Source organism: Vombatus ursinus, unplaced genomic scaffold, assembly GCF_900497805.2.
Source record: "Vombatus ursinus unplaced genomic scaffold, bare-nosed wombat genome assembly UNPS02014799.1, whole genome shotgun sequence".
Taxonomy (NCBI): domain Eukaryota; kingdom Metazoa; phylum Chordata; class Mammalia; order Diprotodontia; family Vombatidae; genus Vombatus; species Vombatus ursinus.
Window position 1 is genome coordinate 45257422 of NW_020954577.1, and position 18664 is coordinate 45276085.

The 18664-nt window shown below is 48.2% G+C and overlaps 1 protein-coding gene across 1 annotated transcript in view; it reads right to left on the reverse strand.

Moving 5' to 3' along the window:
- Positions 1 to 13592, reverse strand: part of LOC114050420 (E3 ubiquitin-protein ligase TRIM71-like) — an 83206-nt gene extending 69614 nt beyond the window's left edge. Inside the window, exons 1-4 of the mRNA XM_027872070.1 lie at positions 13127 to 13592; positions 13001 to 13081; positions 12776 to 12836; positions 12354 to 12693 (exon numbers count right to left, since the gene is read on the reverse strand). Of these exons, the coding sequence (XP_027727871.1) occupies positions 12354 to 12693; positions 12776 to 12836; positions 13001 to 13081; positions 13127 to 13592 (948 nt within the window). The remainder of the gene's footprint in view (positions 1 to 12353; positions 12694 to 12775; positions 12837 to 13000; positions 13082 to 13126) is intronic.
- Positions 13593 to 18664: the final 5072 nt, after the last annotated feature.

An 18664-nucleotide genomic window follows, 5' to 3' on the forward strand; every position in this document is an offset into this window, starting at 1 on the left:
ATGAGCACAAATTCCCTTCATAAATGGATTTTATTTTATGCATTTAAAAATGTTATTCTGAGAAGGGCTTTCCCATAGGCTTTCCCCGAATCCCTTAATAAAAGGATTTGTTCTGAAGTCTGGATTCAGTCAAAGGACCACACTTAAGGACCTACAGGGGCCACATGTGGCCTGGAGGCTGCAGGTTCCCCACCCCTGCTCTGGATGACTCTCAAGTCATAGCTGCTGTCATTGAACAGAAAATGTTCTGCTTCTGTTCACCTCCCTCTGCATCAGGGGATGGAGTCTCCCCGAGTTTCTTTTAGAAACCATCTCTTTCATAACAATAGCACCCCATCATATTCATACACCATAATCTGTTCATTCAGTGTTTAATCAACGGGCACCCCCCTTCATTACCAGGTCTTTGCCACAATAAGCGCAAAAGCCTTAACATGTCGGGTCCCTGGGTTCTTTCTCTGAGCTCTCTGGGGCACAGGCCTGGTAGTGATGTAACACACAGTTCTGTGGCTTTGGGGGCACATCCCCAAATTACAGCAAGCTGTTTTCCACCCAGAAATAAACCCAGTCCTGATTGATTAGCTATAAATGGCTACGTTGGCAAATGGTTTCTCTCACCTTTCTGGTGGGATTTATTTCCTGAGGTCGGCTGACTTACTACAACAATCAGTTCGAATACTTAGGGGGCTCCAACACAGATACCCCTTTCTACTTTCAGGTAGGTGCCCCTCACCCTGTGTCCCCTGTCCCCTCCCCCCCCAACCCCTCCAGTGGCCCCCATACACACACTTTGGTCACTTCTACTTGAAATTCCTATTTAAAAGCCCTCTTCTTCTTAAGGAAAATCTGGGTGCAGAGAAATTCTATCATACAGACTAGCTCCACGGCAAAAGTTCATGTCAAACAAAGTTTAAGGGAAAGGGAGGAGGGGAGAAGAGAGGGAGGGGAACAGAAATGTTCCTGGCCCAAATCCCAAAGTCTGTAGGGCTGGGATGTTGAGGCCTGAGTCATTCTAAGTGCAGTGTGGAAATCCAGCACCCTGGACTTGAATCTTGATTGCTGTTTATTACCTATGTGATGCTGGCTAAGTCCCTCGGCCTCAGTTTCCTCAACTGTAAAAAATAAAAGGTTCACCTGGCTGGCTTCTGAGGTCCCTTCCCAGCTTTTGTTTTTAGATCCGATGATGACAGCAACATTCAGATGCCCATCTCTGAAATGCGAGCAGAGTTGAGGCCAGCTAAGAGCATTTTTCTTCTCTCTGCCACACACAAAGGCCTGCCTTCTAAATTCCAAGGCCAGGTCCCTGGCTCTACCTACCCAAGGAGAGCTCACATTTCTCCAGGGCTTTTAAGGTCTACAAAGGACTTTCCTCACCAGCACCCTGTGTGGGAGGTAGATTCCTATCCTTGTCCTTAAATTCTCCTGTCCCTTTATCTGGAGTGACTTTTCCAGGGCCACACAGCTAGCTGTGCCTAAACCAGATCTGAACCCGTTTTGTGACTCCCCATCCATCCTGTACCTTCCCAACACCCTGTTCTGAGAGAGAGTGTGGAAGGTCCAAGGACTTCTAACAGTGTCCTTCCCATTTAGAAAGCAACTTTGACAGGAAGACCTGAAACCCGGCAGGCCCCAGCATTCCAGAAGCTACCTGAGAAATTCACATTCTGCTCACCAAGGGCCACAGACTCGATTTCTTTTGGGCATTTCTGCAGGTGCTTGGTCTGGCCCCCATCTCTTATTCCCTCCCATTTGAGCATGAGCTCCCCAGAAAACAAGACCCACCTTTGTATGACCACTGTGCCTTGCTGCCTTGCCTTGAATCAGTGGTCTGGGACTGCAAGGTTTATCAAGGTTATATGCATTTTACAAATGAGAAAACTGAGGCCAGAGAAGGCAGAGTAGCCCAAGGTCACGCAGATATAAATAGTGGAGCCAGTCATGAACAGAAACTAAAAGAACAACGTTCAGGGTGTATATTTGAGAGACCAACCCATCCATCCCCAGCCCAGATTTTAGAAAAATCCTTCAGATTACCCACATGACCCTAAGACCCTAATTTTGTCACTAAGCCCCATGGGCTGGAAATCAACCATTGTCCTGGATGCTTCGGGCCCCCAAACAGATGCATACATGCTTCGAATAATAGAACTTTTCAAGCTAAAGGGACTTTGGGGACCAGCTGTTCAACACTCCTCATGTTACAAATGGAGAGAATGAAGGCCAGAGGGCCAGAAGCAGAGACTGCCCTAAGGTGAGACAGCTGCTGGTCCCAGAGCAGGGTCTGGCCACATCTCAGATCTCCCGATTCCTGGCCTGGCCCAGGATCTTTGCACCACCCAGAGGTGCCTTACCCATGGCAGATCACAGCTCCCATTCCAAGCACTCAAGGCCCCAAGACAGGTGAGCCAGTTGGGGTGGGGAGAGGAACAGGACCGTTTATAGGAGTTGCTAGAAATGACTTCTTTCCACCCATACATCCATATTCCAGGCAATGATTTTGTGAAAAGATACAAAAATTAAGAGTGAGCTAACACGTGGCCAAAAAAAAATAACTAGTTTTAGCTAGAATGACTGAAGCCAGCAATCTTCATTAAATTAGGAAAATCAGTTAATAGTATGATATTCAACGGACAGAGAATCACTTTGGTGCAAAGAAGCCTCTGTCTCCCTCATCTATAATGCCCGTAATGACTTAGGACAAAACTAAATCTGTTCAGTACCTGAAAGCCCTGGGAGGGACAGACAGACAAATCAACCCAAAATACAGGTCTTGCTTAGCCAGCATGGAGCACTGTAAAGGTCCTATTTACTTTAAGGAGGAGGATCCCTGCAGCACGTTAGTGACAGAACAGCCTGTAATCTGTGGGAGGGAGAAAAGGATGTTCAACTCTCAGCTCTGGATCCTAGCTCCAGGTCTGACACTGACCAGCTGAGGGATAAGGCTGCCCATCTGCTTAAATGAACTCAATTAATTTCTTATGAAGAGACTTTTCACAATGAATCTGGTTTCAAATTCAGCCTCAGATATTTACTGGCTGGGTGATCCTGAGCATGTCCCTTCATTTGTCTGCCTCAGTTTCCTCATCTGCAAAATGAGGATAATAATAGCACCTACCTCACAAGGTTGTTGTGAGGATTAAATGAGCTAACATTTCTAAAGCTCTCTGCAACCCTTAATACGCTATATATAAACGCTATTATAAGCATTATTATTCCCTTCTAGGCCAAGGAATACTGGCTAATTACCAGAAGAAACCTCCAATTCCTATCCCTTTCACCTGGGGAAGGGACATTTCCCTCCTCTCCAAAATGATCCTGAGAATTTGCTATTCAAAAGAAAACCATCATTTTTTTTTTTACATATTCAAATCTTTGGAGAAGAGAATATTGACCCTGTCATTTTCTAGCTCTTCCCACCCAGCACCTTCCTTAATGCCCTGCAGACTCAATAATGTTGAATTTATAAATATAATCTTTCTTTGTAAACCAGATGAGTAATCAACTTTTTTTATTTTTAATTTAGAAACTGACTGATTGCAAAATTCCAGAGTTCCTTTATGAAGGCCAAAGCCCACAAGCCAATCTTTGTGCCTAACTTGGGGAATTCAGAAAGAGAAGCACAAAGACCAGCGGGTTTGCAGATACAGCGGCCATATTCTCCAAACCAAAAATTGGGACAAATGACCTGAGACACGATACTCCTTTCCCGCAGCTTCCTTCAATGTACACTTTGTCTCCGAATCAGGACTGTGCCAGGAAATCCCAGGCAAATGGTCCCAGTAACAACAGAGACAAGATCCTCTTGGTTATATATTTTATTAATTACCTTGTTTAGCAATAAATTCTATCCCGTCATTAAAAGATCATAGCTACTGGCAGTGGGCACGGCGAGAGCCTTATCTGAGAGAGAGAGCCCCAGAACATCCAGTGGGGAGAGGAAAGAAGAAACTGACAAGAGCCCCCAGAAACAGATCAGGGCCGGACCGATGTTCTCTTGCCTCCACTCAAATGCAAAACAAGGTAAAAAGCATTTGGAGCTACAGAGAAAGAAACTGGGAAACCTTCTGAGCAGCGTCCCTCCAGGGAGATGGGGTGCTCCTGTCCTGCTACTCCAAATCAGGTCCCGATCCCCCATTTCCAGGCCTACAACAGTCATTAAAGGCTTTGAATGGAGACATGAAGTAGGACCAGGGTTCAACAAGACACACCTTTCCAAGTCAAACGCTATTAGAGATTCTCCCCACACCCTCAGCTTTATTTTATTAACCAGTTTATCCAAACCAGTCTGTCCATCAAGATGGTTAGACAGTCAGCAAGTGCTGGCTTCCATTGATCCAAAGAGTCAATCCAGTGCCTGAGGGAGTGTAGACAGAGCTACAAAGGGAGAGGGAATTACAGAATACTGAGCATTCTCTCTGAGATAATCTAATGAAAGGAATCCTCCTACAAAAGATTTCAGAAACACCGAGGATACCTGGTGAACTGAGTGTGCACTGCTGACTCAGTTTCCTTTTTTATCATCTAGGCATTTCCATGGTTTACTTTTTTGAAAGGGGCCTGTGACTTCATTCTAAGTCAGTGTAGGCAACTCTAGGTGAGGAAGCTTCCTTTAGCATGTTAGACCATCGCCTGTTGCTGAAAGGGTGCTCGGAGGCACTACAGTGAGAGGATAAGAGACCCCCACCCAGGCAGACACAAGGTCCTTTCTGAGGCAGGGTTTCTGATTCTTGAGTATATACAGTTCTCACAATGCACCATCCCATTCGATCTCGATCTCTCGGGGTTCACTTAGATCACTGCCCGAGAGCTGGCAGGGGCCTGGGAGGGCACTCCACTCCAGCCTTTACTGTGGCATCACATTCTGACTGGCCACAAGCCAGGACCCAAGAGCTAAAAAACCTTGCACAATGGTAAAAAGTAGAGGAAAGAGCAGTGAGGACAAGGAAGCCACACCTGCCCAGGTCTTTGGGGAAGGAAGTAATTCTCTGAAAATTCAAGAAAACTGAGCCCTTCCCCCAATGCCCAAACAACTCCTGCAGACGAAGCCCCACCTTAGGAAGCCACTCTGCTGGGGGACAGGGACGGAGGGGGAGAAACCCACGGCTTCAAATCATCATTTTCCCGGCTAACACAGCATATCAAATTCTAATGAGGTTTTTTAAAAAAAAATACCAATCTTAACAGCTTACTAAGCTCAAAGGATCTAGTTACTAAGTACACTAAAAATCTCTCTCTTAATTTAAAAGGCTTTTTCTTTTATTCCTAATTAATTTTATTGTTTCATTTTTTAAAAAGCCAACTTCAAAGTAATGTGTGACTCACCATCATCTCCAAGGTCAGGCACACCACCTTCTTCCGTCAACGTTTCTACCCTATTTGGCAACCCAAATGACAAAATGCTGAGCTGTATTTTGAAGGAAAACAGTTAGCTGCTTTCCGAAGTGTCCCTAACTCAGGGTGCCCCATTCATGAAGGGAAGAGTCAAATAAATTGTGGTTTCAGAACGTAATAAAATATTACTGCATATTAAGAAAACATCCAATTCTAAATAATTCAGAGAAACCTGGGAAGACATATGTGAACTGATGCACAGCGAAGGTCGATCAAAAAAGTAAGACCTAGTACGGACTACCACCAAGTGAAGGGAAAGACTAACCACTAGATACTTCGCAACTGGACTAAGCTTAGCCCCAGGAAAAAAACCCCGGCACCCCCCTCTGGAATATTGCATATGTGGTTAGAGAAGGTTGCTATTTTTCTTAAACTTTGCTGAACCATTAAAAAAAATCTTTGTCATGAGAAAAAGGTAGAGGTGAGCAGTGGCATATTCAGAAATTAATGCAATGTGAAAACATGATGTCTTAAAAATTAGCTGACAAAACACAAAGTAGCTTTTACATCTAATTCAGCAATATAGAAATGATAACGAACACACCAAGAAGCAGAAAAAAACGGAAATAATGCGGGCACCCATGGATTAGAGAATGGCGAGGAAAAAATCGTGGTCTAAGAAGGGGAAAATTATTATTTTACCGTAGGAAACAAAAAGTCTGAGGAACTCCTAAGAAGTAATGTCCAAAAAAGGCAGTTAAGTGGAATTAGCATCCAAGATGACTCCAGGAAAATGAAATCAAAATCTAGGTAACTGTTTGCAATTGGCCCCAAGGAGATGGGAAGAAATGGAGGAAGGCAGTCACAGACTCCAACTGCTCAGCTGGTTTTACCCAATGGTTTGTCTTTGTTACAGAAGAAGGCTCCTTTTCAGGAGGGAATAGTATCTAGAAATTAATGTTATAAACTAAACCAAACTAAACAAATAAATAAAACTTACCTTACAAACAAAGAGGACTGCACAGGACACATCTCTGGGGTAATAACCATTTTCCCCTTAAAGTAATCTCTTGGTAACCTCTGTAAAAATACCTCAGTACCAAACACCAGTATAATATTGGACCATAGACAAGCATCTCTCACAATGAAAATTTCATTTTCAAAGTAATTAATTCTGAACCCCATAAACCTCAATGTTTTCTGGAGGTTGGATTGATGGGGACAGCGGTCTGTGAACTTGTTTTGTAAATATTTGGATAACTATTTCAACATAACTAGTTTTCTTTGTAATCTTATGTATATTTAGATGCATTTAAAACATGGCTGAGGAGGCTTCAACAGATTGGAGTTCATGGTTCAGCTCTCTCAGCTTCCATAACCTGGTCCCTAAATTAGGCAGGCCCCCATCTCAGGTTGAGATCAGAGCCCAAGGGTTAGAAACTATTCTAACGTATTTTACGGCTCCTCTGGATCGAAAAATTTAGGTAGGCACAAAAGGCTGGCCATTTAAAGCTGATCCCTGCCCCCACCCCATCTGGCTTACTACCATGCTCTCGTATCTACTACCCAGGGGACAGAGCCACCATGCTCCACAGCCCCCTGGGTTGTGGGAGGCCTGTCTCTGTCATCTTACTAGGCCCAGTGAGTTCACCCAACAGCCTCGCCTTGAGTGGGGGACCTTCTCAGCTGAGCAGTAACTGTTTAGCACAAGCTCCCAGCATGGCCAACATTTTCACAGTAAAACTGATCCAGCCCCCTCCAGTGAACTTTCTGTCCTCCCCAATATCCAGACAGGGATGTCCAGTTTTGAACCCTGTAAATGATATCTATAAACCTCTATGGAGTGAGTAAGTGTGAGAGAGAAAAAGAGGAGAAAGGGAGGGAGGGAGAGGGAAAGAAGGGGAGGGGGGAGAGAGAGAGAAAAGAGGAGAGGAAAGGAGAGCAGAGAGAGAGAAGAGAAAGAGAGAGATGAATTTTTAAAATGGCAACTTCTTTAATCATTCCCTTGGAACTAGAGGCCTGGTTTACTAAGCAACCAGAAGGAGTGTCTTCGAATGTGAACACACACATTTCCACCTGCCCACTAGAGCTGCCCACTGGATAGAAGGGTAACCATCCAGAAAGAGCTCATGGGGCCAGTCACAGGGGGTCACAATTGCTCGGTAACAGGGAGAGGCAATGAGGCAGGCCCACCCAGGCTCGCTCCATTTCAGCTATAGGTGCCTGATGGGAGCAAAATGGCTTCTCCAGCCTGGCACTAAGATGGCCCCAAAGGCCCCATGCACACTTGACCATCAGGCCCCAAGTATGTCCTCAGAGCACATAGAAGCAAGAAGCATCTCCATTCTCCAGGCCTGAACTTCCAGAGAAATAAACAAGAACCCTCTCCGAATCATGTTTTCAAATGTGTCGAAGAAAATACAGAGGATTACAAAGAAAACAATTACATTAAAATAGTTATCAAAATACCAGGAAAAACCCAAGCCCGGTTCACGGCCCCCAGGTTAAGAACACCCGGCCTGGGATACATGGTCTCTTAATTGCCTTCTCTAGCGAAATCAGGGTAATGGGAGGAGTGATAATAACTGGCCTTGCCATCAGGAGCTGGCTTTCAATCCTGGCTCCTTCGACCTCAAACAAGTCAATTCCATTTCTCAGGGCCTCAATTCCCTCATTCCAGAGCCTAGGAGAAGATTCATAGAGGTCTGTCAAATTCCATCTGGACAATGATGGGGATGGCCCCTCGGTGATCTCTCTCTCAGCTCCTTTCTGGCTTAAAAGCCTATGGTTCTGGATGGCATGTGTCAATGGTGCCAGCACATAAGAATACCACAGTGCTGTGTTTGGAGTCCCAGGGCCTGGGTTCCAATCCTGATCCAAAGTCTTTTAACCTCCTCATCTGTAAAATGGGAGCAGAGGGGTTGGGCTAGATGCCCTCAGAGTTCTATCCAATTCTGATCGATGTTTCTGAGCTTTCCAAAGGTAGAAGAACATTTCTGCCACTTAAGCCCAAAGGGTGTGGGGTAGGGAGAATGGTGAAAATCCTTCCTGGAAACCAAACTACAGGCAATGCCAAGTGGTGACCATCTTGGAGGCCAGCATTAGTGGGTTTCCCAGGGAACTATCTGCTTGGAGTTTGCATTTCTACAAAAGGTATTTATTCTTAAAGAGCAGGCCCAACACTTGCCCACTTCCACCGGGGCCTTTTCCAGAAACATCCTCCCCCCATGTGCCTAAGTGGGATGGGGGGGGGGGGAGACTGTAATTCATTGCATTCAGTGGAAAAGAAAGGTCACCCTCTCTCTTCAATCTGGTGCCAAGCCTGGCTACAAAGTTTCTCCTGACCAAGATAGCAATTATTAAAAACAATGAGCTCCCCTAGTAAGGCTCCCTGCCTCTCTGCAAAGGCAGAGCCGGCTAAAGTGTCTTTCCCTCCCCTACCCAGGGTCTGCTGCAGGCAAAATCATCACCAGCACACAGGCCACATTCCAGGTGGGGGGTGGGGGGGCTGGGAAACAAGGCAGGAGAGCCTCAGCCCCCCAGCCCACCCCACGAAATGCTGATCATTAACTAACCTTCCTCATTTCTTCCCCAGCCGTAAAATGCTTTGGATTTGCCCGGGCCCAGGACCCCAGGGCCCCCAGCCTTGAGGGTAGCTAACAGTCAGATGTGATAAAAAGGGCAGGAGGGGGAGCAAAGTTTGGTACCCCAAGTTCCTAAAATTTTATGTTAGAATGACACCAAGATTGAGGATTTATCAGGTGAGGCACCACTACCCCTGACTGTGGCAGAGTGAAACCAAATGGCTGGGAGATGGTGTGTGGAGGGGGAGCCCTGGGTCCTCTCTCCCAGAACACGGAAAAGAACTGTGGTTCAAGGAACTTCTTCATTCTCTCAGCCCTAGTGCAATAGCCCTGTCTGATCTCCCAGCTGACGGATGAAACTCAATGTATTTCTTTCAGGTGCTCGAATATTCTTCCTGTAACACCCAAATTTTTCTACATTATCCAAATTTAAGTCTCCTCCTTTCCCATCAAAAAAAGGGGGGGCTAGGAAAGGGGACTGGCCCTGAGATTTTATTGCTAGAGAAAACCTGACCAATGCAGGTAATTCTAGCAAAGTCCCTGACTCAAAGTGCCTAGGACAGTGTGAAGTGACTTGTCCACCAGGGTCACACAGCCAGAGGTAGGGCTGGGTTTTAACCCAAAACTTACTGGCACCCAGGCTAGCTTTTTTTTATTCATTATAGCAGAATGTCTCATATTTTTCTTAAATCAAGACAAAATTATTTGGGAGGTTTTAGGAGTCAGTTTTTCCCAAATTCAACAAGTCCTCATTAAATTCTTCCAGAAAGATCCAAAAATATCCGCAAATGGCCCATAGGGGAAAGTGGTTTTTTTTTTTTTTTGAATGGGGAAAAGGTTTAGAAACAGTCAGTGAGACAAATTTCTACTAAGCTAATCTAAGTTTTCTTCTTTTGGTGGCAAAGCATTTGAGAAAGCCTAAATAAGCCCACCAAAATCAAATACGCACCCTTGAATTCTGTCAGTCACCATAAAATAAACAGAGAGCCCTGAAGTATCTAATGAATTATTTTGAGACCTCAGGACACTGCATCTTTCTAAACAAGAAGGTATTAGTGAATAGAAATTGAAATGATCACTATCTTAGGAAGGAAGAAACTGACTGACCTCTTTCCATATGGCACACCTACAATGGCTAAACCTTCCCCCCTACCACTACATACTTTCTTTTTTTAAACAAAAAACAAGTTAGTCTTCTATATACAATGTTTTTTTTAAGTCTGCTAACCCTAAAAATCTTTTTAAAAATAATTCCATAAATAAAAATTAAATTCCTGGAGCAATTTTCTTTCAACACTCATTAGAAAAAGAAAGATTTCTTAAAAAAAAAAAGCGAGGCAGAGAGAACCAAAAAGAAAAATCCAAGTCATATAAAACGTTGCTTTTAGTAACTCCAAATCTTTAGGGTTTAGAGAACCAGTTATTTCACAATTTTAGATGTGGATGGGTTACCACCATTCTTTAGTCTACTGTTCATTTGCTATCCTAAACTGGAAAAGTCTATCAACTACCCCCCCACCACTCAGTCCAATCCAACAAAATAAAATAAAACCCCCCAGGGGAAAAAAACACCCACTACCCAAGTAACTAGTAGTCCAGGTTAAGGGTCAATAAATGCCAGTTCCCAAGAGAAAGACCCACACAGGCACAAGGTGACATGCATTTTTTACATACTAAATCCCAAGCTTTAAGACTCTAAAAATAATTAATATTTTCAACTTGTCAATTCTCTTAAGTTCCAACAGCAGTCCTTTCTCAGGACTGGCTCGTGTAATTTAATGAAATCCTCATCCTTTTCTCCAAACAGTGAAAAAAATAATCCACTCAGTGGGAAATCCACGTGGGGACTCTACCCTAAAGTCTAACATGTTATCCACTCTTACATTTCCAGTGGGGAGGAATACTCAACTTGTTTAATTCTTAAGGGGAAAAAGAAAGACAGAACAAGTGGACTGGAATTTCAATTCTTTGTCCACAGAATTAAAAAGGGATAAATCGAAGCCCCCCACCCCTCCCCTCAACAGAAATAACTAGTAAATGCAGCAACTCAAAACTCACGCCCACGTTCACCTTTTCCAAACAGCGGACTGGCTAGCACAACTCACAATGTCCCACTCATCATAAAAATCCACTTTTAATTTATCCAGGCAAATCACCATAAGTAAACTTTTAACTAAATTAATCTCACAATCACGCCGGAACTTTATGCACGTTTTAATTCTGGCATCTTGAAATTTATTTTCTTGCTGACCCTCAACAAACTGCATTTCGGCAATCCTCCAAAAGCTAGGGCTAAGCGAAAAGGCCACAGGTTATTATTCCACGAGGAAAACCAAGGTATGGGGGCGGGGGGGGCAGGTAAGAAAACTGTCTCAGCCAACAAAAGCATCTTCACTCCCTCCCCCGCAGAAATGGCCAGCCCCTCAACTCAGGGGCTGCGGGCAACCCACCCTCCCCCGCCTCCAAGGGTGCCCCGGGTCGCAAGTAACAACAACAACAACAAAAAAATACTTCTGGAGCAAGTAGATGGGGGGCGAGAGGTGGCCTAAGCGGGCACCCCGGTTCTCCCAGAGAAATGCCAAATCGAGGCAAACATGGACAGCTCCACGTGTGCACGGGGAAACTGTGCCCAACGCCCTTCTCACCCACAAGCAGGCCCCGGCAGGGCGAGAGGGAGCCAGCGTGGGTGGGTGTCGAGGGCAACTGTGCAGGGTGGAGAACCTCGGGGCTTACTCAAACTCAAACTTGATGAGTTTGGGGAGCAGGCACTTGCAATAATAGGAAGGCCCCTTACTTCTTTCTACGCCCAGTCCCCCTCAAAATAAAATTTAAAAAGCCACCGGGGCAACATGGTGGTGGGTTCGCTCCTTCCTTCCTTCCCTCCCTACTACAGGAGGAAACGTCTCAGCAACCGCTCCAGGCCTCGGCTCCCTCTCCGGCCCCATTTTGCCAAAGCACGGAGACATGCAGAAGCGCACGCATAGACAGCCCCCAACTATCATACATTATGTAACACACCACAGAAATTCGAGGGAGAATACCAAGAAATCCAATGTCCCTATTTTTACAGGAGAGGAAACTGAGGTCTGATAAGGAGAGATGACTTGCCCAAGGTCATCCCGCTAACAACCGGGCCGTGATAAGGCTCATTCAACGACCTAACAAGGAGTGTCCCTAAGACACAAAGACCTCCCCCCCTGGGCAAAGGGAACCTCCGACTGTGGTGGAGATCTCCTCGGGCTCTACACGGCTCCGCAGGGCTCGGTTTCCTCGTCTGTAAAAGGAGGGCGTTGAGGCGGCAGCTGCAGAGCCGGGGCTCTGTCTCCTGGGGGGTCCCCGGTTCTCCCGTACCCGCGAGCATCCCCGACTACGTCCCCGGTCCCCGGCCCCCGGCAGATCGGAGCCGCGCGCACGGGCGCACCCCCAGCCCCCGCTCACCTCGTCGTCGTGCTGCTGGCAGTAGCTGACCCGCTCGGGAAACACCGACAGGATGGAGAAGGGGGAGCCGGGGAAGGTCTGGCTGAGCGCGAGCTGCGCCGCCGCCGCCGCCGCCGCCGTGCTGTTGGCCGCGGCGGCGGCGGCGGCGGCGGCGGCGGCGGGGCCGCCGAAGCGCTCGATGTAATGGTCCTTGGTGAGGCGCACCCGCTGGTGCGCGCGGACGCAGTTGTCGCACAGGTGCTCCTGGCAGTCGAGGCAGCGCGAGCTGGCCGTGTTGCCCTCGTCGCACGAGCTGCAGCGCGCCTCGCTCTGGCTGTGCGGCCGCCGGAGCATCAGCGAGGACGACGACGGGGACGACGACAAGGACGGGACGGACGGCGCGCGCTGCGCGTGCGGGTGTGGGTGCTCGCGGTGCGGGTGCTCCCGGTGCTGGTGCTGGTGCTGGTGCTGGTGCTGGTGCTGGGCCGGCGGCGGCGGCTGCTGCTGGGAGGAGGAGGAGGAGGAGGAGGAAGGCGGCGGCTGCGGCTGCTGCGAGGAGGAAGAAGAGGAGGAGGAAGAGGAGGAGGATGAAGAGGAGGTGGGCGGCGGCTGCGGAGGCTGCAGCGGGGAGCCGGCCGTGGGCGGCGGCTGCGGCGGCGGGGGCGCACGGGGGTGGTGGTGGGGGTGGTGATGATGGTGGTGATGGCGGTTGCCGCCGCCGCCGCCGCCGCCGCTGCCTCCGCCGCCGCCTCCGCCGCCGCCGCCTCCGCCGCCGCCCACCACCACCACCCCGCGGCCGTTGTTCTTGGGCGGCGGCGGCTCCTCAGCCGCCACCACCACGTCCAGCAGGTTGCTCAGGAGGAAGTTGGAGGAGGGCAGCGCGTCCATGCCCGGAGAGTCGAAGAGCACCACTTTCTGGTCGCAGATGGGGCAGCGCGAGTGGAGGGGCTCCCCGGGCGGCCCGCCCGCCGCCGCCGGGTGTCTCTGCGCCTCCAGACACTGGCGGCAGAAGGCGTGGAGACAGGGCAGGACGTGCAGTCTCCGAGAGGACGAGGAGGAGCAGGAGGAGGAGGGGGAGGAGGAGGGGGAGGACGCAGAGGCCGGGCCGCTCCCGCCCCCAGCCCCGCCCCCGCCGCCGGCCGAGTTGGAGGTCTGCGAGGACGGTGACGACGTGGACGAGCTGGAGGAGATGCGAGCCCGCGAACCGCACATCTTGCACGGGGGGCAGAGCTGGAAATCCGGGTCGGGATACGAAGCCATTGGCAGCCAAAACGAGAGCAGGGGAGTGGGGGAGGAGGAAGCGCGCGGGGGGGGGGGGCGGGGGCGCAAAGCAACCAACTCGGCCAGAAAAATGCTTTTATTAGTCGTTCGATTTGAGAACCAAATCCTTCCTCCGGGCACCTGGGAGACGTCCAGGTTTTGCAAGTTTTCTTCTCCCCCCTCTTCCCTACCTATAGTTAACCTTAACGCTGTTTACATTAAATAATAATATCGATTTCCCGGAGCAATCAATAACCGACACGGATTCTCCTCCTTCCCCCTGGGTCAGCAGCTGACAACGTGGTTAGTGTCTTTTCTGGAACACGAGTGCTTAGACAAGCCTGACCGGAGCTGGGAGTAGGGGGGTCAGCAAAGAAGGGGGGGCAAAGGAGCCCCCACTCTCAGACCTCAGGCTAGCTGGGGGTTTGCTAGTAGTTTACACCCTGAAGAGAAAATGTAAGGGGGGGGGACGTTGTGCGATTCTTCTACTCTATGGGGAGCCAAAGCCCGATCGCCCCCTCCCCCGAGAATCCGGTGTGGTTTTCTTCTGGGGGTCAGGGTTGCCTCCTTGGTTCATTGGTTTTCACCTGGGCCTCGTCTCTTCCTGTTAGGAGACGAAAGCAGACTCAAAAATAGTGGAAGGGCGTAGCGGCGCTGCGGTCCCCCCCCCCGAACGGCCAGCTCCCGTCCTTCCCTGCCACCACATGGCTGGGGCACGGGATGATGGCTTGGTAGGGGGCCCCGCAGTAGCTCCTGGGTGCCTCCCCCACCCCCGTCTCGCGCGGCCGTGCTGTCTCCTCCTGGGTTCGGGCCACGCGGCGCCGGGCGACCCGTGCGCTCCCCCTCCAGCTAGAAGGCGGGTGGCTCTGGGGGGCGTGGGACCGCGGGCGGCTGCACGCGCCCCAGCCTGGGGGGATCGGGACCGGGCGCTGGCACTGGTAGTGGCCCCGGGGCTGATGCGCGCCTACCTCGCCTCCCTCTGCTAGTGGTTTTGGAACGCCGGGCGGGCTGGCGGACATGGGCTCGTGCGTGCTACCCGCGCTGCGGCGGCTGCTTGTGCAGCGCGGGGCCGCTGGTCCCGGCCGGCCGCCTTGCATTATTCATCCCTAGGAAGATATTATATGTACCCTTTCGCCGGTTCGAGCGGTCGTGCAATGCTATCCGACCTTCGCTTGCCCCCATCCCCCTCTCTCCTCTTTCTCCCTTCAATCTATCTTCTGCCCTCTCCCCTCTCTCGGACTCCAACCTTTGCCGCGATGGGGGATCACATTTCCTTTGTCATCTTTGCATTTCGTGTTTTCTTCTCTCCCCCCCCCCCCCCGCCCCCCTGAAATCCTCTGTCCCGCAAAAAGCCCCGGGCCTGGTGTGAATTAGGAGCAGCCGGCCGTGCACGCGTGGGCCTGGGCCGCGGCGTGGAGGGGGCTGGCTTCCCACACACGCATCCTAACCAGGTCCTGGAAAAAGGCCTGGCAAGCGCCGCAGTGCCCGGGCTTGGGGGTGCTCCGAGCCTCGGAGGACCTGGCCCAACTCCGCCACTTACAGGCTGTATGTGATAAACGTGTATTTCTCTTGTGTGTGTCTGTGTGTGTTTGCGCGCGCGCGTGCTTCCCCGCTCCCCTTTTTTCTCCGGCTGCTTCCCCATCTCCACCTCCTCTTCCTCCTCCCAGGCCACCAGGCATTGAAACCGATCGGAATTTGGAATTCTTTTAATCTCCAAAGGAGCGAAGGAACTCACTTCCGCCGGAGCGAGGAACTGGGGTGGGGGGGGGACCTTAGGGAGGGTCGGGAGGAGGGGGAGGGTGGGGGGTCTAAAAGGCAAACAGGAAACATTAGCCTTCTTACTACTGCTGGCTGGCTTTTGGATGCTCGCTCTCTCCCTCCCACCGTTCCACACCGAGGGATGAGTTCCTGAGCGAGCTAAAATATTATTTGTAAGGTCACCGGCAAAGGCTGGGGCGGGGCTGACAGGGAGCTTTCACGTTTCAGCTAAAAAGAAGAGTTAATTTGGAAAATCCAGCTTGCACGTCCCTTAGCTACTCCGGAGATCAAAGGCCAAGAACCTTTTGGTTTACTCCAGTGTTGGAAGGGAGGTGTGTGGAGAAAGGCTGATTTTCTGCTAGCTTTAAGAGCATGCATGTATCTCGTACACAGGTAGAACTTGTACACAAACATGTATGAGCTATCTCATCCAAATTCTCAGTCTGAGCTAGGGCAGTTAATTCTTCCCTAAGGAAAGACTTGGATAAGCAGTCTTTTAATATCCGGGATTTTAATCATGGGAAGAGACGGGGGTTACCGGGAATGTTCAGAATTCAGCAGCTCTGGGAACCCTCAGTGAAGCCAGCTGAGTATCTGGCAACAGCTGAACAGTTTTTGGGGGGGGGTGGAGAAGATTCACTGGCTCTTAGGATGAGATAGCAGGAATGAAGGCCATGGATGTGGGAGGAGGAGGAGTTAAGGCAAGGCTGAGTCTCCGGCATTTTCACGGTTTTTTTTTTTGTTTGTTTGGTTTTTTTGCATTACTCATGTTTAGTGAAATCATGCCTTTAAAACAAGATAAGTCCTTGTTTCCAAAAATCCATAGAACTCACAGGTTGTTTCAGGGCTACCTACCACGTGGCTTATCTTACTTATTCCAGAAGGAAATGTCCTCCTCTTTTCTAAGCCTGGAAGTCGGGAAACTTTGGGAGGGGTGTACAACATTTTTTTCCCAGAGATCAGCCTGGAAGTGGCCTTTATGTTAAACCGGCTGGATCCATGTGCTGATGGCCCACAGGAAGTAGAGAGACTCAGCTGCCCGCCCACTAAGGACAGCATCACCCAGTGTTCCCAAGCCACGAATTCAAGTAGGCCCAAGATGTCCCAAGGGTTCTCCAACTCATCCTTCATGGTCATGAAAACTCCACATACCTATGATGGTGCCCCAGAAATTGGAAATGCTCAATACTTTTGGGTAACACAACGGGGAATGCAAGTGAACCTGGGACTTCCATTAACAGGGAGTGCAAACAATTTTCCATTCATTCAACAAGTCTTAAGCTTTTAATTCCAATGCCTTTCCTCTGTTACTTATTTCCTATTTATCCCCTATATAGCTTGCTTTGTAGATAGTCGTTTGCATGTTGTTTCCTGGCATTAGATTGTGATCTCCTTGAGGTCTGGGATTGTGTTTTTCCTTTTTTGCATCCCTAGTGTTAACACAGTGCCTGACACATAGTAGGCACTTAAATGCTAATTGATAGAAATGAGACAATATATAAAGGACTTTGCAAACTGCAAGTGGCCATATGAATGCTGGCTATTATTGGCCACCTTCTCAGATTGGGTGCTGGGAATTCAAAGACAAAAACAATCTCATCTCAAAAAGCTTTCTGTTTGGGGGTAAACAACATGTACATGCCTAGATGATAAATAAATACAAAGTTATTGAGGACGCAGAGACCTCTTACGGATTTTGGATCGAATGAAGCTAAGCCAGACTTCCTCCTTTACATTATTTGGAAACACTGACAACAAAAACCCAGAATCCATGTTGAGTGTTCTATTAAAAAACTGCTGAAGGCAAGCAAACTACCTGTCCCCCACCTTGTGTTGCCAGGGCCAAGTCTGTTTCTGCAAATAACATCAAAAAGAACATAGTCCTTCCTACACGTGTACCTATGCCTGCTTCATGGAGGATTTAGCACTAGAGGGTCCCAGCTCCAGAGGCATTGGGTAGAGAGGGTTCCCCCCACCTTAAACAAAACTAATGAGAAAACATGGGAAAGAAGATTGGCCAGAGGAAAGGTACACCCTGCCAGAACAGCGTTTGGGAAGACATGCTGTCTCATTATGCTTTTGACTATTCTTATCCACCATACCAAGATTTCATGATGGCGGGAATAATGTGATAAGAAAAAAAAAATCAAACTTAAGGACTCAGAAAACAAATTTTAAAGTAGATGTCAAAAGGTGAAAGCATTTTAGTTTGATGAATTTTATTTTTACTAAGTCATGAAGGAGAAAAAAGAAATAAGGGAGGAAAGTGTTTTGTGAATTTATTTATGTTTTCTCAGGAATAGGAGTTCAGAAGTTTCTCTTAGCCAAAGGCTTCTTTTGGGGAGGAGGGAGATGGGATGAAAAAAGGCTTATTTTTGTGCCCCAGAGATCCAAAGTCTAGGTCCTGGCTTAACCACTACATGGTTGTAATTCTGGGCACGTCACTTAACGTCAAGCCTCAGTTTGCTCACCAGTACATGGGAAATAATAATCCTCGAACCTCATGAGGTCATAGAAAAGTAAAAGGGCCAAGGCATGGTGGTGGTACCAAATGGTGACCACCACAATGACATCTGAATGAAAGTTCCTGGGGAGCCTTACTTCAGATAGGCAGGAAACCAAGGACAGCATAAACACTACAAGTTATCTCTATGACTAGTGAAGAAAGGTAAACAAGAATAGGGCCAATTTTGAGTGAAGAATGACCTAGGCAGGGCTTAATTTTTTATTATCAAATTTTAGTTTATTGGTTGATTCAGAGCCCACTACTATTCATTTTTAAATAATTTAAAAATCTATCCACAAATGAGTCTTCCCATGTAGAAATCAGAGTACAAAAAGAAAATATGAATTAGGAACATCATGAAACAAACAAAAACAAATCCCCCCCAGATTAGAAATTATTGTTCCTGTGCTTATAAACTTCTAGTACTTGCTTTCCCCCTCCTTTTGTTGCATTTAAAAATTAATCTTTCTCATTACCCCTACCCCCTTGAACAAAATTTTACAAAATAAATCTGAAAAACAAAGCTCTTGATATACAGTTGCATAGTCAAGAAAAAAAAAAACAAAAGAAACCTCCACATTGGCCATGTCCAAAAATATCTGCCTCTTTCTGCATCTCAGTTCCATCACCTCTGTCAAGAGGTGGGTGGCATTTTTAATCTTCATTCTTTTGGACTCGGAATTTATCATTGAGATGATTAGAGTTCTGATGTCATTGAAAGTTGGTTTTCACTATAATTTATCATTGCATAAACTTCTCCTAGTTTGTCTCAATCTTCATAAATTCCTAAAGGTCTCTCAGTCTCCTT